Raw genomic sequence first — 25,184 nt, 5'->3', positions numbered from 1 at the left:
CATGATCTGAGGCAAAGGCAGGGGCTTAACCGACTGAGCCACCCAGGCTCCCCGAATATGTAGTTCTTCACACTTTTCTAAAGCAGGCCTTAATTTAAACATGGAAATAATAAGTATGCCCCATACTATTTTGATATAACTAATTGTGAACTACAAAGTTTGATATAACTGCTTTCAGAGGAACCTAGATGATGAACAAATATTCCTCATCCATAGCTTTTTTTTCTGTACCAGGATGTTTGTGCAAGATGAAAACAATGATGAATTTTGCAATATTCACATTAATGTTACCAATTTCAAATTTTGTTGTTCAACAGTTGCTCAGCATTTTCGGATCAGTTCTATGACAGCCCTTCTAGTCTCTAGTGTATTTTACGTTTGGGTTTTCTAAAATATTCTGTTAAGACAAAATAGTACTATTCTTACCACATAGTAGTAATAACTAAACCACACTTGAAAATAATATATTTTGCCTATTTATATACTCATCAATATCCCAGTTGATATGCTCAAAGTCATTCTATTAATCAATCTCTCAATAGTTACTACATCCCTGATTTTAAATAAATAGTTACTAATTCTGTGGTTTTAGTAAATAGTTACTAAATCAATACTAGTGGTCGTAACATGAGTCTCAAAGCAGAAGGAGATAACAATCTAGTCAGATTATTACAAGGAAAGCAAATAACAGTATAAAGCAGCTAGGGGAGAAAAATGGGAGAAGATACTAATTAAGTACTAAATCATATCTGCAGATTATGCTCAATATAAATGTCTAAAGATGAGAGGGCCACAGAGGTTAGGAGAGGTTTCCTAAAGGTGTAGTCCTGATAGTTCTTCAATGCTCACCTTCAGCCTCATTGTGATTATTATTATTGATTGTTTATAATGAATTTATTACTTATTTTTATTTAGGTAGTAAACTTTTTCACTCTAAGAGGGGTGGAATAGTCATATAATTACATGTACTCTTTATTAAAAATACCAAGTAAGAAATCAATACAGGGTAAAAACTGAACAAAGTAATATCTCATCATATGGATGGTATCTACATCACTGTGCATCCTTTCAAATTAGACCTCGTTATACTTTAGTGTCTATCCTTTGTCATCCAAACTTATTTATATTACATCTCTTAAATCCCCACTACTCTATCTTAGTCAATATTTCTGCTTCGTGTTTGACATGGAACTTTCCTGAAAGAAAAACTGTCACCTACAAATCACTTCCTATTGTAACCATCACAGTATTTAGGTAATGACGTGTGTTCAGTGGCTAAGACTTGTTTCTAATAATTAGAATCTCTTACAGAAAATGAGAGAAAATAGGTATACAAAAAGGATCGATATTGTCATATTGAAACATCATGTGAAAAACAACCTGACAATTTAATACTCTTTTATAAAACAGTTGCATAAGATATAAATGGTTTCCATTTTCCATTATTCATGATGGGGTTATAGTAATGATGATTTTCTCCCAGAAGGAATATTATTTTTTTGTATAATTATAGATAGCCTCCTGGCAGACACTGGATAAGCAGTGCGTATTGTTTTAAATGACAAAATAGTATCAATTATACACAATTTAAAACAGGAAGAGAAGTTGGATGACTTCCAAATGTGTCATTCAAGGGAGAATATATTTGTGAATTTAATTGTGGTGTTAAGCCTATTAAATGGTAATTATTAAGATGTTATCATTTATCCTTAATCTATCCAGTGCAAGTATTGAAATACTTAAGTTTATGTTATATGCCTGTAGCTGAAAAGGTGTGGAGTTTTATCATCTTTTCTAAAGCACCCAGTAGAGAATTCTCTGCTAAAACAAAACGATAAATCCTTTGTCTCCTCCTGAGATAAATTCCAAAACCAGAAGGTCTATTTTTAATTGGCTCTACGATTCGTCCTTAGGCTTTTCATATCTCTTCGAATTGCTTGTGAACATGGAACATTTGCATGTGTCAGAGACAATTAACAAAAAAAAAAAAAGAGAGAGAGATGAAAGAAATTTTCCCACAGGTAGAGACAAAGAATAGGACAGTTGCAACATCCCTTCCCTTTGCCAAGTCCTGTGTGGTGTAGAAATAGCTAAACAGGGTGGTTGAAAAGTGCCAAATTGATTTTATTTTATATGAATGAGATCCCTGTATCAAAGAAAAGCAACACTGCTTTTTTCAAATGCCATGCAATAGCTTAAAAAAGTATCTCTCTGCATTTGAGGATAAGGAGAAAGGCAAGTCACAAAGAGCCTTGGTTAACATGGCTTACCTAGAGCTGAAGGAAAACTCAGTCATACACATACTTTCCTGCAGCTACCTACCCTTTAAGGATTTTTGAGGATGATCAGAGATGATGATGTTGACAAAGCTGATGAAGACAGTGTAAAGATTTACCCCTTACCAAATCCTAATGGTATGTCAGGCAAGGGGCTGTGCTAAAGTCTGGACATGGATCACCTCATTGGGTTCTTATCAAAACCCAGGAGCTGGGTTACAATTTTCCCATCTCATAGATTAGGGAATTGAACCAAGAGGAAATTTCAGAATTTGCTTGGATGGCTGGATATTGTGTCCAGCAACAGGGAGAATTATAAATATATTTTAAAAGGGGGTTACTGCCTCTTAGGTCTTCTTTTTTTTCTTCACTCTGTTTTCTAAATGTTATAATTTAAGAAAAACTCACTATTTCTGTCTCTCATATAATGCAAATTTGACATGCTCCCCTAAATGTCAGTACAACTGCCAAAGAAAGCAGGCGATCTGCTGATAACTTTCAAATGTCTTTATTGGTTGGTCAGTGAAAGGAATCTGGTATAGAAACCCCAGGCAGAGGGGACTGTGACTTCCTACCCAAAAGCACAAATGGCTTGTCACCAAAATTACTAAAGGAATCTTGGATATGGTTTACTTTTAAATTTCCTGGGATTCTTTTTTTTTTTTAAGGATTTTTTAAAATTTATTTATTTGACAGAGAGATAAAGAGCACAAGTAGGCAGAGCGGCAGGCAGAGGGAAAGGGAGAAATAGGCTCTCTGCTGAGCAGGAAGCCCGATGCGGGGCTCGATCCCAGGACCCTGGGATCATGACCTGAGCCGAAGGCAGCCGCTTAACTGACTGAGCCACCCAGGCTCCCCGAATATGTAGTTCTTCACACTTTCCTGGGATTCTATTAAGCTGGCCATAGGCCTTATAAAATTTCACACAGCTCCTCAATTAGATTTTGAAGTATATTTTATTCTTAATGGTTAGACTGACAGCAAATTGAGATGGAGGAGAGCATAGAATAAATTTATCTCTAAGGCTGTTGGTGGGTCCTGAAGTTACTGCGAATGAAAAGAACAGATTTGAGCAGTTTAGGCATTGATTTAGCAATCCGCTGTGCCAGCCACTCTTTGTCAGGAACATCATTGGTAGATCCTAAAATCCAACAACCAGAAAAGACAGGAGAGAGAAGGAGCCATTATTTGTTCTTCATGTTTAGATGGTTGACAAAAATGTCAAGCCTCCTATCTCTTAAGAAGTGAATTTGTTATTCTGCTTGTAAATTATTTTAATACGATCTGTAAATGTAATGATTTTGTCTTGGGAGCCATCTTTTCTCTTATTGCCTCACCTTTCTGGTTACTCATATTCCCAATGATCAATAATTCGGTGTGACTTGATTTTCCATCTTTGAGGGAATCTCTAAAGTGTGCTGGATCTCTGAAAAGTAATACTGAATATAAAGCCTGAACTATCTACATTTTGACTTGAGAGCTCTGACACATTAAAGGTACTCGTATTTAGATATAGGCTATGTTATAATTACCTGGTTGGTAAACAACAACCTTATTAGAACCGATTCTTTTGTATTGACAACAATGGCCAATTAAATTAAATGAATAATAGCCCATTATTTGTTAGTCAGTATGCTAATGTGTGAGGGAGGAAGGGCATGCCTAGGGATATAAATGAAACCTGAGGTTTTAACTCAATTTGATTTTTAACTCAAAACTTTATTGAGATTTTGTGATTTATTTTGAAAACTCTGTATTTTTAGTTCTACTCAATTATGGAGTTAAAATTCACACACAAATACATTTTAAATATTTGCCATGGAAAAAAGTTGATTTCTTTTTTTCAATTAACTAAAGCATATAGTTTATTTAGATCCCTTTAATTTTTTTTCAGTTTTACTGAGATAATTGACATATTATATTAATTTTAAGTATACAACATGATGATTTGCTATATGTATATATTGTGAAATGATTACCACCATAAGTTAACATAAATTTTTTCACATAGTTACAATTCTTTTTCTTATGATGAAAACCCTTAAGATCTAATCTCTTAGCAATTTATAAGCAATACTATAGTCACCATGCTCTACATTACATTACCGGGACTTATTTATCTTTTATTGGAAGCTTGTACCTTTAGGCTATCTTCATTCATTTCACCCACCCTTCACCTCCTCCACCTCTGGCAACCACCAATTTGTTCTCTGTATCTATGAATTCTATAATGTTAGATTCCACACGTGAGATCATATGGTATTTGTCTTTCTCTGTCTGACTTATTCCACTTCCCCCTCTAGGTCGGTCCATATTTCTGCAAATGGCAGAATTTTTTCTTTTTATGACTAATATTCCATTCTATTTCTATAGATGATAGATCGATAGACAGATAAATAGATTCCAATTCCAGCATATACATATATCAATTTTCTTTATCCATTCATATGTTGATGGATAGTTGGGTGGTTTTCATATGTTGGCTATTATAAATAATACTGCAAAAAGTTGATTTTAGTAAGATGAGCCATTTTTATTCTATAGCTTCTCCAACTACTCAACACTTTAGAAAGTAGGCATCCCCATTTTGGTAAAGAATGTTAGATATTTTTGACATTGGAAAACAACATCTCAGAGACCTAACTTCAGTTCATTATAACGTTGAATATTGAATTAACAAAACCAATGGTCAAAAACATGCATTATTTGTACTTTAAGTCGTCTTCAAATGGAACAAGATTTAAAATGTTCACTAATAATATCATTTTATTATAATACAGAGCACTGCATTTAAGATCTGTTTTTTAAATTATTATAAAATGATATCGACTATAGAATTCTAAAGCATAATATAACAAAATAATTGCCTGTAATTAATTGAAATTGCTTAGCACTTACTATTATTCTAAATGTTGTTATATATTTTGTTCTTCCTTGTCTCTTTATACTATTTCTAAAATAAATGCAAAACACAAAGACAACATGCTGCTGGGCAAAGAGCAGCACCAACAATCTGCATACATGCGTCCTATTTATAAGTCACTTGGGTGAATTTAACAAGTTGTTCAACTTCTTTGTATTTCAATGTTTGGCACTGAAACCATTCAAGTTACATCTATAGGTGCAGAATTATTTGGGTTGAAAAACACCTCAGTGGATAATTTATATAATCTTCTTTTCACTTGAGGGGACCTGTTGGTATTCAGAATATATTGCAAGTATTATATCTTGATTGAACTACCTAATGAAGCTACTTCTCCTCATCTTTGGGCTTTAGCTCACTTTTTTCCCACTAGCCATGGTTAAACACATTAATGTTTCACTTTCATGGAAAGATTGTTGTTCCATTCATAAATGGGTAAAGATTCTCACAAAAAGAAAATACTTTGGTCTGGAACTATAAATAATATTAAAGTGAATGAATAAATAAATAAATAAGAGGTAAGATTTCATTATTTTGTTGGAAGTATTTTGTACTCAATTAAGAACGAAAAAAACTATAGTTCAGTCTGTTCATATGCAAACGTTCTAGAAACAGTGTGACAGAGTAGCATTTAGCAACATTTACTGACTCACTCATTCAGTTATCATTCATTTTCTCCTTTAATTATTCATTTTCCTTTCCCAAGTATATATATTGCTGTTCCAGATTCTGCCCTTAAGGTGCTCACAGTCTAGTGAAGATTAGAAAAAAAATGGGGGGTTGGGGGATGGGGAGGAAGAAAAGCCCAAACTTATAAATAAACAAACAATAAACATTGAGGATCAGAAGATAAAGTGCCTCCTGGCTGCTCTGGGAACATGTGGAGCTGTGAGGGGCGTGTATGGAAGAGAATCAAGGAGGTGATAAAATGGCCAAGTTATGAGGAATCACTAGAATAAGCCCAGTTTTAGGAAGTTTCATCAGTGAGAATTTACAATCCCAGAGATATGTGATTAGAGAGCAAGTAGGATATTTGCATTTCTAAGTGCATGAGTGCATTCTAAGATTTTATTTTTATTTCTTTTAATTGAGACTACAGTCCATCTAACTTGCCTCATTAATCTCTTTCCTTCCCAGCTTTGACCTTTGCACTAAAAGAAAAACGTGTAATTCGTTTTACCTATTTGTCTCCTTCTTCCATCTTTACTGTCTGTCCCTTGGTTGACTTTGTGTGCAAATATGATTTGCTGTGGGTTTCAAAGACATATGGTTTGGATAACTAGAAGAAATTAAGAAAAGTGAAGAAACAATAATTCTGAAAATTTTGAAAGCCTTTTACTTGAAAGTCTATCTAGAATTGTGGAAATGAGGTCAGGTAACAAAAAGATTGATTTGAGTAGTGAGTCTTTTTGATGGGCCTCTGAGGTCAGTTTCAGCATCTATAATTAAGGTTAAACAAAGCACAACTGAAGAAAACTATAAAAAACTCTTTATAGTATGAAGTAAATACTTACAGATCTTTCAAGGGTTATGATCCATTGATGATAATAGATAAGATAATCAGCATTTATCTTGGCCTTCTGAATGGATATTAAATAAATAGAAAAATAAAATGGAGTGGAAAAAAACCTTAATCTTAAATTCGATCTGCTCTCAATGCATGATTTTGTTAAGCTATTTATCCTTCCAGGGACCATTTTTTTTTCCATCTGAAAAATCAGGGTGTTGGAATAGTTGATTTCAAAGGTGTTTCCTACACCCCAAAATTCTATGACCATTATTCTGTGCTTCTGTTTTTGTTAGGTCCCAAACATCAGGTGTTCTATCATAATCAAGGTATAAGGATAAAGAGAACAATGATATGATCTTGAATCAATCTTATTTCCTTTTTTTAGTTGACTGTTCCATGAAAAATTATTTCTACTTCATAAATTGGAGATGTAGAGGAAAAAAACACTAATATTACCTTTATCATTTTTAATCAAAAGACTGTATGAAATATGCATTTGGCTACTATTCCATGCTTTCCATCAAAGTGAATATGCAAATATATAACACATGGAAATATTAGGGAAGCTTTCTATCAGGATGCAAAGAAACCTTTCCAGTAGAAACATTTTGGCCTGGAGGAGGTTCTTTGATCTAAAAAGTTGAAGCTTTTGGTGTTTTAAAACCCTTATAGTAGGGTTGTGTAGCCAATTTATACTAAATAATCCATTTGCTTAAAACTTTTCTAAAATCATAAAAGAAAACCTTGAAAATTAATTACCAATGAGATATATTATCAGAATAACCCAATAAAGTAACTATGGCTTCTACTTCAGTGTCCTCTGCACAAGACCTCTGGCAAAATTGAAAACTATATAATCCAAGTGACAACAATGACTAAGCAGTTAGTCCATAAACAGCACCTAGCTGGGTAAATGGAAAATTCCTTGCCCTTATCTGGGTGTTCTTATTTGTTCCCAGAAGCTCAAGTGAAATGATTTCTTTCCCTCACTTCCTACATTAAATTCATTTAATAGTCCTATTGGGTTTATGTCAAAATGTACTCTGAATCCATCCACTTACCTACAGCTTCTGTGTTTTTCATTGATCATATATTCAAAAACACCACCCATTACTCTGAATAGCATTCCTTATTACTCTTTCTTGATACATTTTTGATAGGATACTTATTTCCATCCTACTTATTTGCTATTTTTTGTCCACTAGAATCTCAGCCCCACGAAATGGGTGATTTTGTCTCTCTTGTTCACTGCTATAACTCCATATCCAAGGAAAATGCCTGGTATTCAGTAGGCATTCAATAAATACTTGTTTCATGAATGAAAGAACCTCAACCCACCTAATCCAAGCCCACGTCACTTCTTCACCTGCGTTATTTCAATAGTCTCCACCTGATCTCTTGCTGCCTGTCATATCCTTTTCTGTACATTGTTTTGTTCACACAGCAGCTAGCAAGGTTTTAAAAACCTACATGCTGTGCTAAAACCCTACAAAAGCTTACCATTGCCCTTAGGACAAATCCAAACTCACCGGAACAGCCTAGAAGACTCTGATAGGAACTTGTCTCTGTTCTCCATCACCAATGACCTTTAAGCAAGCCAGGCTGGTCCCTAGCTTAGGCTTTTTGTCTTGCTTTACCATGTCAAGAATCCTTTTATCAGAGATCTTCCTGAGTTTTGCTCCACTGTATTCGAGTTAGAACTGGAGTGTGCTCCCCTTGGAGTCAGGGCCATTTCCTATATTAGGCATTTGTGCAGTTTGTGTACTTACACATAGACCCCCATTCTGATTCCCCCACCCCAAGACAGCATGCCCTGCACTGGAGCTGCAACTGCCTCTTAATTTTGCACTGAGTAGGTTTTCCTGGCCAAACCTTGCTGCGATGGACTGCACACACTCAGAAAGGATGCATTTTTCTAATCTGCACAAAGCTTCATAGGTTAGTGGAATCCTGTTTCACAGTGGCCCTACTCTTCCTCTTCTGTCCAATGTAGCATGATCTCTTTCCCCAAGGCATTGTCCGCCTCACCACTCCGTTTTGATGTCCCTACATTCCTGAGATCAGAAATTTATCTGTCTTGCTTGTTTATCGCCCGTCTCCCTCCATCTCTAACATAAGCTCCTTAACAACAGGGTCTTTCTCTGTCTTCACTGTGCTCCCCTAGTGATTTCGTTTGCACTATGATGCCCATGAACACTCACAAAAACCCAATTGGAGCAGAGATTATTGTTCTCTAAATCCTTGAAACAACTGAGACCTAAGTTAAGTGATAAAGCCTGTTTACCGAGTACCCCTTCCACAAGACCATGTACAAGGGATGCAAAGTAGCTGTGTAGAATTTAGCAATTCATGAGTGGCAGGTATAAAGATGCTTATATTGTAGCAAACACCTCCTTGATCCACCCACCTTATACGAACTCCTGACCTTCTTCAGGTGGTTCCTTACTGATGAGGTCCTCATTTCATGGGCAAATTCATAAACCTGGGATTATTGTATGAAGGGCCTAAAATTTTTGTTTTAATAGATGGGGTAGGAAAGGGAGGAATGGTTGACACCCCAAATCCTTCTGATCTCCTCCCAAAACTACATGGCAAGGGAAAGACAGTAAGGAGATTTGGAGATCAAAATGTCCCTATTTTAATGAAGGACACTAGCACAATCACATATCTCAGCCTAAGATATAAAACCATATTTAATTTTACTATTTGTTCAATTCCAAATTTTAAAAATGTTATTCCACATGTTATAAAAATACTCAGTCTAGGAACCTTGTGCAATGCATACAACTAATGTTATTGCTTTAGCAAACTTAACCATCATTTTCTTACTAAATTCAGATCTCCCCACTTTACTGTTAGTCAGAGATTCACAACTGATTTTTATGAAACTGAAAGAACAAATAGGAATCTGTAATTATCTTATACATTGTATTTTTTTTAAATGTAAGTGAATTTTAACTCAGTGGTCACTTACAAAAATGACACCTTCTCTATCCCAGAATCTATCACCATTCACTGTTGGGAGGCCTTCCAAAGAGTTTATGATCTTCTGGATATACTCAGTACCTCCAGGAGAATGCAATAGTGGCCTAAGGAATTAAATATCTATCAGGCATTAGAGAAAAATATCTCCTCGACATTTGTTTCAATATTTAGGGGGTAGGCTTTAGTTGTATAGAAACGTTGCAGGGAATATCTTTTGATAAAGAAATCAGATGAATTAAATTTTAGTATAGTGAGTTGTTTTTTACCTCATGTTATCTGAATTCAGCTCCTAGCCTCCTACTTGACTTGAGATTCTGAGTAATTCCATTCATCATTTCTAGCAGTGTAAAGAAAACATTGGTAACTTAGATCATTAGAAGGAATGCACACTGCCTACTATCCCCAGTGGAATTTGACTAAACCAAAAACAATCAAATTGACTTGTGTGAGAAAAAACTCAGAACAATAAAATATTGGCAGCTTACAAAAATGCCATTCAGGTATTATGGAAATAAGCCAGCCCAAATCACTCAAGAAACAAAAATAAAGCCAATTCACTATGTTCGAATGTCAGAGGGATTTTCAGGTAATAGCTTATAAAATGAAGGGCACCTTTAGAGTTCCGACGTAAATTTCAACAACCTAAATCATGCCTTCAGAGAGTAACAGTCCTCAGGAATTCCAAAGGAATATATTCTTAATAAAATTATAAGCTTCTTTCCCGTAAATGAGTTCTGCTATTTCAGTCATGTTTAATTTTATCTGTTGTTATGTCTTTGTTTATGTACTTCAAAGTCTGTTTCAAGGCCTCTTGTGTAATTAGATGGGATATAAATTATAAATTCATTATTGAAAAAATTAGTATTTTGAGTATTTACTATGTGTTAGATGCTGCATCACTTACTCCCCATAACAGCACTAAAAACTCTCCTCATTTTATAAAGGCCCTAAACTGAGGCTTGGATTCTCCATGAGATTTTCAAGTTTACCCAGACTGTAAGTGATAAAGCTGAAACTCTCACAAATACAAACTCTCACCATTTGACTTTAAACATATAGTCTTTATACTAAACAACTATTTACTATAAAATTCTATTATTATTTTTTTTAAAGATTTTATTTATTTATTTGAGAGAGCGAGAATGAGAGAGAGAGAGAGAGAGAGAGCACATGAGAGGGGGGAGGGTCAGAGGGAGAAGCAGACTCCCTGCCGAGCAGGGAGCCCGATGCGGGACTCGATCCCGGGACTCCAGGATCATGACCCGAGCCGAAGGCAGTCGCTTAACCAACTGAGCCACCCAGGCGCCCTAAAATTCTATTATTAATATAACATTATATTAGCATAATTTATTATATATTTATTCATATATAAAATGGTCTCTGATTTCAACAATATTCCCTGACATTATTTGAACATAAAAGACTCTTCTTTAAGTCATGCGTCATGCTCAAGGATGACGTATCTGGTTTGTTTTGGTGCTCCCTACCACAACAGAAATTTGTTCTGAGCTAATAATTCTCCTGCCAGGGTGACTTACAGCTGTCACTATGGAAGCAAGAAGACTTCTGGTTTTTTCTTTCTCTTTTTCTTTGATCCTACTTCTCTGCTGTGTCCATTGCCTCACAATGATACAGTCAGCCACTGTAGGGAGCATAATATAGTTGATTACAGTCGTAAAGAATTTCTATTATAAACTGGATATTATACTTTCTGCTGCAGAAGGCACCAGATTGTTTGTTTTAGGAGTCCTCCATATTTTGGCATCCGTGCCTTGTTTTTACCAGATTCTCTCTGTAAGCAAACAATTCCTCTCCTTATTTCTTTACCCAGCAAACTCGTTTCAGGTCTTTAAATGCAGGTTACAGTTGATCTCCTCCAGGGGTCTTTCTGCAACATTCCCTCTGTATATATTATTTCCCATCATCACACTGTAGTAGAGCAATCTATTATAATGATCTAAGTCTGTTTTAGTCAGTATATTGGAAACCTCTTGAAGGCACGGCTGGAGTTTAATGTTTTTGGTATTGGCACATACGAAGTGCTCACTAAAATGTTTTTAAAATAAAATAATAACTTTATAGTTCCTCCAAGAAAATCTAAAAATATTTTAGAGTTATAAAGTATGAATAATTTCCCTGGAAAGAATTTCGTTTTGAAATACATTTCTAAAAAGCTTATCAAGACTATAAAGGATTGTGATTTTACATCATCACTGTTCATGAAAGTATATGACAGGGAAAAAGTGGTTTTTATATGACAGGGACCATCTTATGAAGATATTTTTGAAAGCCTCGGTATTTGGAAACAATTGATTTATATTCATGGCCACTTGTATTTTAAGCTCTAATCATTTAGTTAACTCCTTCCTATATCTAGATTATCCCTAGATTTAAAAGCTGCAAAATATCAGCCTACCTTAGAAATAGTTTTTCAAGAACAGCTCTCAAGCAAGACTTGGGAATGGATATTTACACACATATATCCCTTTGACTCACAAAAAAGGTGGAGACTCAGGGTGGAAGCTTCATGCATCTGTCCCACCTGCACTCATGGACCTCCTTATAAAAGATGAGCCTTCTCTGGCCTTGGGCAGTCTGAAGGAGGCTTTAAGCACCTCAAATCTGGAGCCTCCATGGAAATTCAGCTCCACTTCCTAGCTGCTGAACGGCCTGAAAACCTGTTCACTTTAGCTATCAAACTGTAAAGTGAAAATACACCCACATCCTAAGGATCTTGTGGAGATTAAATAACTTAATATATCAAAACCGATTGGGATTATTCTAGGCAGAGAGTAAGCAGTATATAAATGTTAGCTAGGGAAAAATCACAGAGATCAAACTTTTTTTTAGAGTGCCCAGCCTCACCTTTTCTTTGTACCCTGAAAGAGGAACTTGCATCTTGCAATATGTTTCTATCAAATCTTTGCTCTCAGGAGGAAAAAAAATGGATGATAATATGGGTTGATACACTTGTAGGTATATGGCCTGCATGGGTTGATACTTTTGTAGGTATATGGCCTGCATGTTATAAAACAAGGCGCTTTTATGCATACTTGAACGTGCTCAACAACCCACCTGGACGGGTCTGACTACGAGGAAATCCGCGAATGAGTGGCGACTCGCCTCTCTTTGGCACGAGGGCCTGGGTTGTTGCCCTTCTTACCCCCACAGTGGTGTGTACGCCACTCCAATTGCTCTGCTTGCTACTGCACAACTCACCAGAGCAAACTAATTTTGACAAATTCTAAAAAAGGAAAACTTCCAGTGAGCAGGCAGGTCTGCTGACATTTGATAATATCTCGTTGTCAGTGAGATTTCCGAAGGTGCATAAGCCCACCTCAGTTCCTGGATTTAAAAGAAACACACAGCAGAAATTTGTGGAGTGAAAATTAATGATAAAACATTTTGCAAGCATTTCATATGGGATCATATGTTAGTTAATGTTTACAGTTCATGGCCTGGATGGTTTTGGTTAATTAAAGAAATCGCTTGGGATAAGGAAGCACTCAGAAACGATTGTGGGTTTTTATACAGTTCATAATAAGCCCCGAGACTTGAGGGAGCCTTTCAAGACTCTATAAAACTGAATATATTTTCCCTTTGGCCCATTATTTACTTAACTGCAGGTCATTTATTTTGGCGGGAGAAAATGTACCTGTTCAATATCAAAAGGCCCATGAATTTTAACCTTCTTTTATTGCCCTATTATATCATTTGAGAATTTTTAGTTAAATGAAAATAGTGGTGATTTTTCTCTATATTAGGAGTCCTCTCAGCTTCTGTGATTTTAGTTTCCATAATTTAAAGTGCATTTTGAAAATAAATTGCTTTATTTGATTGCATGTAGATTTTTCATTATGAAGTCCAGTAGATATATTTAACATTGTATATACATCTATGAAAAGTAATATATTCAGAAATGGCTCTGAAAATAATGGAAGCTGTGTATGTATCCACTTAAAAATCTCACCTAATAACACTTTTCTTATTGCATAATAATATGAATTTATACTTGGATTATGAATTATGCATGTTGGGGACAGATCTAGCTATTTTAGTCATGGATATTAAATTTGTTAATACTTTTCTTTCTCAATGCCTACTCCTACATTGTGTGCACAGGACAAAGTCCAGCCTTACCACCTCCATTCCCAACAGAACAAGCTTCCAGACCCACTCCGGCATCACCTCCTCTTGAAGGCAAGTATTTTATTTTTCCTAAGGTCTTCTCTATTGTAAATAAAATAGAATGTAGAGAAATAAAACAAAATAGTAACAGTAGAAACAGCAAAATCCATATTTTCTCAAGTAGTTTTAGTATGTCTAAGTTGCGGGTTACTTGTCCTGAATTTACAACTTGCTGCTTTTTGGAAAACCAAAAATTTCCTAAGATTTTATATTGCTAACTATCAGCTTCCAGATGGATGGCCAGCTTCATATCCTGGAAATCAAGGCAGAAATTACAAGGACAAATGCACAAGGATGTGCCTTGCAATTCTTGAAGTTTTACCAAAACTTGACCAATTTACTGTCTCTGGTGCCAGAATTTCTGGGTTTGAACCTGAGTTTCATCTCTTACCATTTGAGTAAATTTTTGGAAGTTACTTAAATTCCCTCTTCGTGACTTTTGTTATCTGTAAGATGGGTCAGGAATAGTACTCATCTCTTAGAGTTAGTGTGAGGATAAAATGGTGTGTGTGTGTGTGTGTGTGTGTGTACCAGTTTACAAGTGCTTTATAAAATTAGTAGCTAATACTACCCCTAATAATTAGTTCTTCAAAATACAATGTTTCAGGATTGGCACAATTAGAAGAGGGAAATGTCATCATAATTAATTTTGCTAGAAATTCAAAATCATTTGTCTTCACTTATTCATTCAACTATGATTTATTAAATCCCAACTATGGGATCACATCAGGTATTGCCCAAAGTACTGGGGATTCAGAGAGTAATAGAAAGTAGTTCTCGGCCTACCAAGACTCAGTTTACAGATATAAAATTAAAAGTAATTGAAGAGGAGCCAGATATAAAACACAAGTAATCAAAGCCAAGTGCACCATTAGTTTTTTGCAAGAGTACAGATAGGGGTCTCCTTCAGACCCTCACAGCACCCCTTCCACTGCCAGCTCTGTCGAACACTGAAAGGGACACCAGCTTGCTTGTTCAAGTTCTAACCCCATCTAACAAACAGCTACCCTGTTGAATTTGGTCACCCCCTGAGACTAGAAGATTCATTCAGCAAGAGGCCCAAGCGGTCCCTGGCAGCCGAGAAAGAACTGTCTGGGGGAAAAAATTTCAGGGTCCTAGGATCTGGAGTGTAAGAGAGAAGAAAACCCAGGTGGCCACACCCGGTTGTCCCCACAGACTGAGGGCAAGATGTAGCCAGAGGAGGGCCCATAGAACCCTATAAAGCACACAGCCTGCACGAGGTACTCTGGTTGCTGGCTTCTAAGACATATACTGATTACACAATGTGATAAGAACCAAAAAAAATAAGTCAGTGCTGAGTACTGTGGAAGCTTAGAGAAAGGAGGCCTTAGCTCTTCTTGGAAGAGGTGAAGAGGACCCCAGGAAAGGCTTCTCTGCAGAGGTGGCTGTGGAGCTAAAGTCCCAAGAATAGGGAAGAATGAGCAAGAAGGCAAGAACATTACCAATAAAGAACTGGCATATGCAAAGGCATGGAGATGAGAAAGAAAGGGATTTGGTCCAGAGAAGCGTAAGTAGTTCAGCATGGAAAAAAAAGAAGAAGGCATGGAGAGGGTCTGGGACAGCTCATAGAAAGGCATGCAAAGGATAGATTGTGAGGTGCCTTGTAGGCTAAGCTTGGGATTTATTTGTATCCTTAAATTTTTAGTATAGAACACTGAATAGTAAAGTAAACCTGCAATACACTCAGCCTGCAGATACATTTATCAACATTTTCTATTCTTGCCTATCCAACCTTTCTCTCTTTCTTTCCTCCTTTTTTTTCTCATTGTGTTTTAATTTCTTTTGCAAATCTCTGATGTCATGCTATTTCACCTAGCTAAGGAATTTGTATTCCCTTTTAAAATTTTTGACACATTTACATGCTTCAAAATTTAAAAGTTAGAAAAACGATATAGGGTAGAAAATCTCCATCCTGGCCCTATGCACCAACTACCCAGTTCTCCTTACAGGAAACCGATGTTCTTTCCTTCCAGAGAGATTCTGTGCATATACCAGCACAAGTATTTCCTCCTCAGCTAAGAGATTTTCATTTTCTTTTCCTATGGAAGACAAGGAATTCCCCATGGATGGGATAGACATGTTCATTTTAAAAGATCAATGTGACTGCCATACTGCTGGACTAGACGGAGATTGGTTGAGAAGAGAAAATAGTCCCAACAAGTTGCAAAGCAGGAACTAAACATTGGTATAATGGATGGAAAAAAGCAGATAGGTCAGAAAAGTATATGGGAAAGGAATCAGTTGGTCAAAGTATCTGATTAATATAGATGCCGAGATACAACAAGTGAGAAAAATGACTCCAGCTTTCTGAGTTAGATATTCAGGTAGACAGGGTGCCATTCACCAAGACAGAAAACCACTGAAATGGGCCTGGGGAGGAGAAGCAGAAAGGTGACGGGTTCAGGACAGACTGGGACATGACAGTTTCCCATGGGACACCCAGGTAGAATTACTGAGCAGGCCATTCTAAGTTGGCATAAGGGACTCAAGAAAATATTATATGGTTGTTATCTGGAATTATATCCTCGTGTAACCTGTCCTCGCCTACATAAAGAAGATATCTTTTGTATCTTCTATCCTCCCAAATTCATTCCCAAATGAATCTCCGATAATGAGGACGAAATGTCTGAGAAGTTCAGTTTATTTCATGCATCCTCCAAAACCCTCCTACAAAGGGGACCCAGGCATTACTGATCATTTCTTGTTACTTAGAGAGATGGTAGGAACCCTGTGTCTTTAAATACAGTATAGTGATTTATAGCCTGTGCTCTGGAATCACACATACCTGGATCCAAATTCTTGTTCTGCCATTTTCTACCTGGATGAACTTAAATGTGATAACTACAGTTTCAGCCTCTTTTATTGGTAAAATACTGATACATTACCTATCACAGAGAGGTATTGTAAAGACAGAATAAAACTATAATGACTGCAGTTTTTATTATTGTGTCTGATATTGATGAACTTAGGAAGTTCTCCTTCTATTGCATGTTATTAATTTAACACTTTTCACAAACAATAACTTGCAGATCACCAGCATCAAAATCAACTGTGAAGCTTGTTAAAAATTCATAATCCCGCCATATCTTAGATCTAGTGAATCAGATTCTCTGACAATTCAGAAAGGAAAAAAAAAATCTCTATTTTAACAAGGTCCTCAGTTGAGTCTTGTTTACAGTAAATTCTGAGAACCTTTGGTTTATGTCCATGTGTAAAAAAAACTTACAGATCTAACCCAATTGTTTTACACCGGATACCTGAGCTTGGTACCCTGTTTCAAATAGTCTTTTCTCCATTTTATCTAAATTAAAGTAAATTAAATTTAAATAAATAAATACATTTTAATTAATTAATTTTAATATATAAATAATTCAATAATTAATAATTTAAATTAATTAATCAATTAAATCTGAATGCCTTGGTGAGAGATGCATTGTCCAATGACCACAGACCCAATGATCCTTTTGGCTATATATTTATGCTCCACAGAGTCAATGGCCAGGGAAGAGTTTGGGTGGCTGGTCAGGCGATGTTTTCTGTAGGTCGTGTTCTGACATCAGCATGTTCTGTGCACTTTCTGGCCAGATCCTGACCAAGGTACACTTGTAGCTATGCTCTCTTCAACTCACATTTATTTAGAATATTGTGTTTTCTGTATTTATATGCATTTTACATCTGATATTTCAAAACCCTGTAATGTAGACATTATTAACGATTAACAAAGGTAGGCTTGGAGTTTATTTATTCATGCTAAGTTAGTAAATAGCAGATCTGGGATTTCAGCCCTGAATTTCTGGTTCTATGCACAAGGATCTTTCTAGTATATTACTATGCAGACATCAGCATTTGAGGATCCTATCTTCATGTCTTCTGAGACATCAAGTTTTGGAAGATGAAGACAAAGTTTTTGCTTTAGATTTCATGCAGTTCTGCAATGGAAACATCATGCTCTGATCTCAGTATAGAGTACCTTAGCAATGCTTCTCAAAATGTAATGTGCACACAAATCACCTGGGAATTGTGTGAAAATGCAGACTCGGATTCGATAGGTCAAGGGTGGGGACTGAGATTCTGCATTTTTACCAAGCTCCCAAGGATTGCTGAGGCTGTTGGTCCAGGACTACATCTCAGTAGCAAATCCCTAGGTGATTCAGAGGGAGGTAGAGAGCAACCGAATATTTCTAAAAATGCTTTTAATTTAGTATTAGTCACCTGAATGATCTATAATTGGCCAGATGTCCTTCAGAATGGCTAAAATGCCACTCATGAGGGGCACCTGGGTGGCTCAGTCATTAAGCATCTGCCTTTGGCTCAGGTCATGATCCCAGGGTCCTGGGATGGAGCCCCACATCAGGCTCCCTGCTCAGCGGGAAGACTGCTTCTCCCTCTCCCACTCCCCCTGCTTGTGTTCCTTCTCTTGCTGTGTCTCTCTCTATCAAATAAATAAAATCTTTAAAAAATAAAATAAAATAAAATAAAATGCCACTCATGGAGAAATTTTGACTGCCATTTATCTGGGAAGGAACAACAGTTTTCAAGCCAAGTACCTAAGCATTCTAGAAAGGCTTACAAGAGAGCAAGAGAAATGCCAGTGGGAATGGGGGGAAAGGTTACATTATACTTGCAAATTATAATAACCTATCGTATAGTATGTAAAATATTTTGATTTGGCCAGCTACACAAATGGAATGAATTAGTAGTTGCAAATTTTAAATAAAAATCCCATTACATCTATAAGTCAGTGCTATATCAGTATCAATCTAAAAAAGGAATTTATTTGGTCATTAGAGATCACAATTTAATGTAAAGTACATGTAAAATCTTGCTCCAAGACTCCAAATCAATAATGCTTCTTGAATATTTAGAGAACAGTCCAGGGCTAGTCCAAGGTTTGAAACTTTTGCCTCCCATTCAAAACTGCTACAGACACATTTTATTTGGCCCACACAGATTTTTTTATTCACTGATTTTAAGTGTGGTCATCTTGAATAAGGGGAGCTTGCCATCGTCTCCATCAACTTCCATGCATCTGCTTCACCATTCACTCACTTGGCTCCAGATGCCATTTCTGTGTGGTAATTATGTGAAGACAGTTTCCTCTTGATATAATAATTTCTTACATTCCTGATCAACCCTTGATGTCTTGGTCTGCAAGAGCTGCCAGGACAAAACACCACAGATTGGGTGACTTAAATAACAGAAACTTATTTTCTCACAGTCCAAGGTCAGAGTGCCAGGATGGATGGGTTCTGGAAAGAGCCCACTTCGTGGCTTACAGATGTCTGCTTCTTGCTATGTTCACTCGGTGAAGAGAGAGTGCAGGTGGCTCTTCCTCTTCTTAGAATGACACAGTTCTATGAGATCAGGGTTCCACTCTTACGACCTCATTTAAGCTTAATTACTTCCTAAAGGTCTGATTTCCAATACAGTCATATGGGGTTAGGGGCCCAACATACGGATTTGGAGGAGACACAATTCAGTCCGTAGTACTTGGTAACTTCTAAGCCTAGTTATTAATAAAGCAGCTTAAATGTTTACCTTATACAATTAGAGTTGTTTAAATATTTGAGTCCTTAATGATTTGCGTTTTGCGTGTCTATCATATGTGGTTTTACGCCAGCATAAATTCCCAACTTGTGTCATCTTTTATATATGCTTGATACTGATAGGAGTCAATATTTTTTTAAATGTCTTAACTGGACTCAAATATAACTGACTCATCCTGAAAATAATAAAACAAAAGGAGTAATCTCATCACTGGCAACTACTATGTATCATTTACCTAGCTAGTAAGCGGATTATTAAGTAAAAATTTTTAGAATCCAGTTGAGAGAGAGAGAGGGAGACATCAGACTCGCATTTCCTTTGGCATTGGGACTATACACACTCATGTTACTGGAGATAATTTGACACAGAACTGACAAGTGACTCTCTCACTGCCCCAGTGTTCACAGGACAAGGGAGAGACTATAAATAATAGTGTCACCTTAAGTTTCATTGGATTCTAATTCTGTTGTTGTTGTTGCAAGATAGACATAAATCAGGCAACTCCAATTTCCCAATTTTGATAGATTATTCAAGTGTTTGACTTCAGTTTATCTCCTACTAACGGTTCATAAAACACCAAGTAGCAAATGTTTTGCCTTCAGTCTGTCACTTGGAAAAGGATGTGTCATTTATAAAGTGGGACACCTAGGTTTCCATTGTTATATTTAAAGAGCGATTTAATTTGACATTTCACCCTGGAACCCAATACTATGTTTAAGTGAATAACATAACGATGTTGCAGGATTACAAGGCTTTTGCTAGGACCGCCTTTCAACTCCCAGGGAAGGAGTTTTCACACTGCGGACACTGGCCCTGAGCAGCTTCCCAAGCAGTCCGTGTTATCAGGCGGTGCTGAGATCATGGGCTTTGTCAGGGCGTGCACATGTGCTGCCTGAGACTTCATTAACATAATTGATTAGGAACTAGGACATATTTAGTATTAATCAAGCGGTTTTTAGTGAGTCTGATTATGCACAGTCCTTGATGCACTATTTTAGTCTGGAACTTCCTTAGGGCCAAGTTGCAAGAAATGGCATTATGAAAAAGAGGAACCTACCTGTGGCCCTAAAGTGTGCTTTTTGATTTGAGAAATGCAGATTTAACAGGTCAAAACGTAGGAGCTTAAACGTATTCGGCATTTTTTTTTGTTTTCAAAAAGTAGAGCTTATGTATAGACTGGATTGTTAAGTGTGTTCCCAGGACATTGGAAACAAGTTACAATTTTATCAGTAGATTTTAAAAAATCATGGACCTTGTTATGAGTGAAACTGCTCTCACATCTGTGAGGCCCTTAAAAGGTTCCTTTGTGCATTCATAGCACTTAAAACAAAGAAGATGAGTTTCTCACAGCACACAGCTGCTTCTTGGAAACCTTGGTGTGCGTATCTTGGGCTATTTGTCTCATGCCTCGAAATGGTATCTTGCCTTCCTTCAGTTTCACTCTTCTCCCCACGTCACATGCTTTGCACATCATAATGAAGTTTTTATTGCTTTAAATATTTGGGTATGAAGACTAATTGTGTTATTCAACCCCTTGTTTCCTTTACTCCTACTGTATTTTTTAGAATATGTTTGGCCACGGAAAATTGGCTACAATTGCAGTAAACAGATATGTAAGAACCGCCTCATGTAATCATTTTGGGCATTATCAATTTGCACTTAAATATGGACATAATTTAAAAGGGACTAGCTTAAATATAATATTAATTCTCACGTTCTTTCAAAAAGGTATTACATTTTGGAACAGAATTCCCATGTCTACTGGGAGCTCCACCGGGGCTGAAAAACCTGCAAGTTCAAAGAGTCACTATAGTTAACCACTTACTTCATTAAAGGAGCAGGTCTACTGAGTTCTTCCTCTGAATGAAATGGCAACTGTTATGTTAACATTACAGGTTATTCTTACTTTTTAGTGTGAGAGCCACTTTATCAGCCAGTGTTTATCAGAACTGTATTTCTCAGGAAGAATTAGCCCCTCACTACTCTCAAACAGAATCCTCAGTGATTAAACAGATTGCTCCAGGTAACATTGTCCATCCTCACCCCATCACCAAAAACAGCTGCTTCATAAAATCCAAGTATAAGCACCGTTACCAGATATGATCCCATGATTTTTGAATCAACAATGAGAAAATAGTTTTTTCTTTCCCCCTACGCAACATGGACATCCCCCCAAAATATCATGTTTTTTGTTGTCATTGTTCTCTGAAGAACAGAAGACTTCCACCCACATGTAATTACTGGACATTTAGTGTAAAATTACCACAACTCTTCTATTGTGGCAAATATGTGGACGGAAGAAGTTAAGTGATCCCTTGCTAAGTGTATATCTTCTCCTTAAATTACTTATTTTTGAAGATTTTTATTTACTTATTTGAGAGAGAGAGAGAGAGAGCGAGCACAAGTGGGGAGAGGGGCAGAGGGTGGTGGAAAGAGAGAGAGAATCTCTAGCAGATTCCCCACTGAGTTGGGAGCCCGATGGGGGCTCAATCTCTGGACCCTGAGATCATGACCTGAGCCGAAACCAAGAGTCAGATGCTTAACCAAATATGACACCCAGGTGATCCTCCTTAAATTACTTTTAATATTCCATGATAAACATACAATTTGCACAAATAAAGCCAAATATAAGGTGAGTAAATACTGTATACTCTATCATCTTCTTGAATAAATATACAACTGGTACTTAGTATGGCAGTTGTAAATAATATCATATATGCCATCACCCATATGTGGGCAAAAGAACTCTAGAGGGAAGACCAAGGACTCAGCTTCTAATCTCAGCTTTGACACTAATCAGTTGGGCAAAAGACCTCTAGAGAGAAGACCAAGGACTCAGCTTCTAATCTCAGCTTTGACGCTAATCAGTTGTATGATCTTTGACAGATGGGTCTCCATTTCTTCACCTGCAAAGTGTGGGACCAGAACTTGAATGGTCTCTTAAGTCCCTTTCTGCTCCCACCCAGAGATTTCAAGTTTATTGTTTTCAGGTTGGTGGGTTGGTAATAAACTGCCTTAAGAGCAAAGGGAAGACTACATGGCTTTGCATAGTAATTAAACAGCTACCATAGGTATGTACAGTATGGTTGTGGTCTGGATAGAGAGGTCTACTTGTTGGGGCAACCAGGCATGCCCCTATGCAGTGAATAATACTATGAAGTATTATTTACTGACATACAAAAGTGAGTTGTACAGATCATAAAGGCTGTAAAAGTTAGAAAGAAGATGAGATATGAGTGAGGCAAGGCCATGCAATGAAATCACAAGACTTGCATTGGGCCATAAAGAGTGAGTTGGTAGGGTTTGTGTAGAGGAGAAAGGAGCATTATAAGAAACTTATTATAAGATTATTTCTTACCATAGGATGAATCCGAGGACAATGTTCTACAGGAGCTAGGAATGTTTTATTTACAATTCTATTAAACCAAGAATTTTATCACCTTAGTTCTTCAGTGAGATATATCCTGAGAAGCAAAGAGCATAAAATAATAAAATAGAAATTTGGCCCCGGTTCTTATTCCATTAACTCTATGACACAATAAATTTTATTGAACTTTAGGCTGATATAATATTTTTCTTTGTTTTCTGGTGAAATAAACATATCTTTCAACAATTTTTAATGGAATTGACCTTTAGTTATAAATTTCGATAAAATACATAAACCAAACTACTTTCACCACTTACTTAGAAAGTTGCTAACACAACTGAATGAAATAATGTATATAATGAGTTAGCAGAATTTCCTTTTTTATTAAAGATTTTATTTATTTATGTATTTGAGAGAGAGCACAAGAAGAGGGGAGGGAGGAGCAGAAGGAGAGGGAAAAGCAGACTCCCCACGGAGCAGGGAGCCTGACCAGAGGCTCCATCTCAGGGTGCTCAGATCGTGACCTGAGCAAAAGGCAGAGGCTTAACAAACAGCCACCCAGGCTCCCCAACTTAGCACTTTTTCTAGCACAGTTATGTACTCAACAATTAGTTGCTATTATTATTATCATTTTTTAGTCATGAAAGTTCTGCAATATGTATAATAAGTCATTAAATTTTATGGTAGTTTTTTTAAATTGGTCTCTACAGAAGATAGTAAGGTAACTGCATTAATGATATCAGTCAGTATATGTGAAACTCTAGATAATTCCTTAATACAGGCCTCAGGTCATATCCTGAAGAGTTTTGCATACACAGCTAAAGATTTTATACCCCCTCATGGACTGCATGAGCCTGCTAAAGCAATTGAGCAAAGGAGGAGTGTGATCAGATTTGCATTTTAGATTATCGTGTCAGCTATAGAAAGAATGGATGGCTAAGGGGTGAGGATTGGGGGTCTGGAGATGAGACAATTATAGGAGCCTACTGCTCATGGGGAAAAATTATGCTACTTTTCTTTTAGACAATCCTACTTAACCTTCAAAACAACTCCAAGCAGTGAATATGATTTCTCATCATTTTAAGATTTAGAAAAGATCAGAAAAATCAAAAGTAAATTGCCTAAGAGAATACAGCTATAACAGTGTTATACAATTGACCTTCAAACAATGTGGAGGTCAGGGACACTGCCGGCCCTCCCTCTTGTGGTCACAAAATCTGCGTGTAACTTGACCCTGTGAAAACTTAATTACCAGTAACCTACTGTTGACTGGAAGCCTTTTCGACACATAAACAGTTGATATGGCATATTTTATATGTATTATATACTGTATTCTTAAACTAGAGAAAAGAAAAATATTATTAAGAAAGTCATGAGAGAAAATATATTTACAGTACTATACTGTATTTATAAAAAAAAAACCCACATGTAAAAGGACCCATGCAGTTCAAACCTGTGTTGTTCAAGGGTCAGCTGTAATTGGAATTGGAAGCCAGGTGTCGCATATCCAGGTTTAGTCTGTTTCCATTATCTTACACTAGCAATTAAGTGTTAGAGCTGAGCATGATTGCTAAAGTCTTATCTGACCTGAGTAAATGAACGGCATTAAGAATAAGAACAGGTCTGGGGAGAGATAATGAGCTCAGTTTAGGGCTTGCTGAGTGTATCCGGGTCCCTAGCACAACAAAATGGGTGATTAAAACTGTTTAATGAATGTAGTATTTAAAAAGGTTTTTGCAGAGTAATGGTGAAGCATCCCAGGGCTAGCAAAAACAGGGAGCTTTTACCTGTCCTAGGCCTGAAGAGGTAGGGACATGGAGTGGTTTACAAAACCAAAAGCCTTGTAACTCTAAGAGAGAGATGCCCAATCAGAGGAGATTTCCCTTCATTGGGAGAACACACCATCAAAACTCTGTAAAATGATGTGTGTAATATCCTCAATGAGCCTGGGAGAGAGTTGCTAAATAACTCTTTCCCTGCTCTAGTGTCTCTGGATGTTGCTCCCATAAACCAAAAATAACCCAAATCTAGAGGGCAAGGGGCTTGGTTAACATACTCCATAAAGATCAGGGTGGAGACTGGATCTGGATTAACAAAGACTATGCCACATGTCAGGCAGCAAGCTAGGCTCTGTTCATCCAAATGGTCATGTCCAGTGGACAACTGAATATAGGAGTCTGGAGTTTACAGATGAGGACATACAGATATTGGTGTCATAAACAATCCAAGTACAGCATTTCCTGAAGTCTGTTATGGGGATCTCTAGTTCCATGATATTCTTGGAGGAAAAAAATTTTCATGACAAAATATTTCTGGTCAGCATGTGTTATATTCCCTTCTTAGACATTCACAATGTACAGGAGTATA

General features: G+C 36.7%; 2 protein-coding genes across 3 annotated transcripts in view; one reads left to right on the top strand and one right to left on the bottom strand.

The window, feature by feature from the left end:
• The window catches only part of CLVS2 (clavesin 2), a 502,444-nt gene that overhangs the window by 85,091 nt on the left and 392,169 nt on the right, over window positions 1-25,184 (bottom strand). The window lies entirely within an intron of this gene.
• The window catches only part of TRDN (triadin), a 356,769-nt gene that overhangs the window by 129,991 nt on the left and 201,594 nt on the right, over window positions 1-25,184 (top strand). For both annotated transcript variants that reach the window (XM_073893863.1, XM_073893862.1), the window contains exon 10: window positions 13,817-13,894. In XM_073893863.1, the coding sequence (XP_073749964.1) occupies window positions 13,817-13,894 (78 nt within the window). The remainder of the gene's footprint in view (window positions 1-13,816; window positions 13,895-25,184) is intronic.

Source organism: Callorhinus ursinus, unplaced genomic scaffold, assembly GCF_003265705.2.
Source record: "Callorhinus ursinus isolate GAN/ISIS: 27379988/994484 unplaced genomic scaffold, GSC_fseal_2.0 scaffold6, whole genome shotgun sequence".
NCBI classification, from domain to species: Eukaryota; Metazoa; Chordata; class Mammalia; order Carnivora; family Otariidae; genus Callorhinus; species Callorhinus ursinus.
Note: the sequence above shows the minus strand (reverse complement) of the source record. Positions and strands in the feature narration are given on the sequence as shown.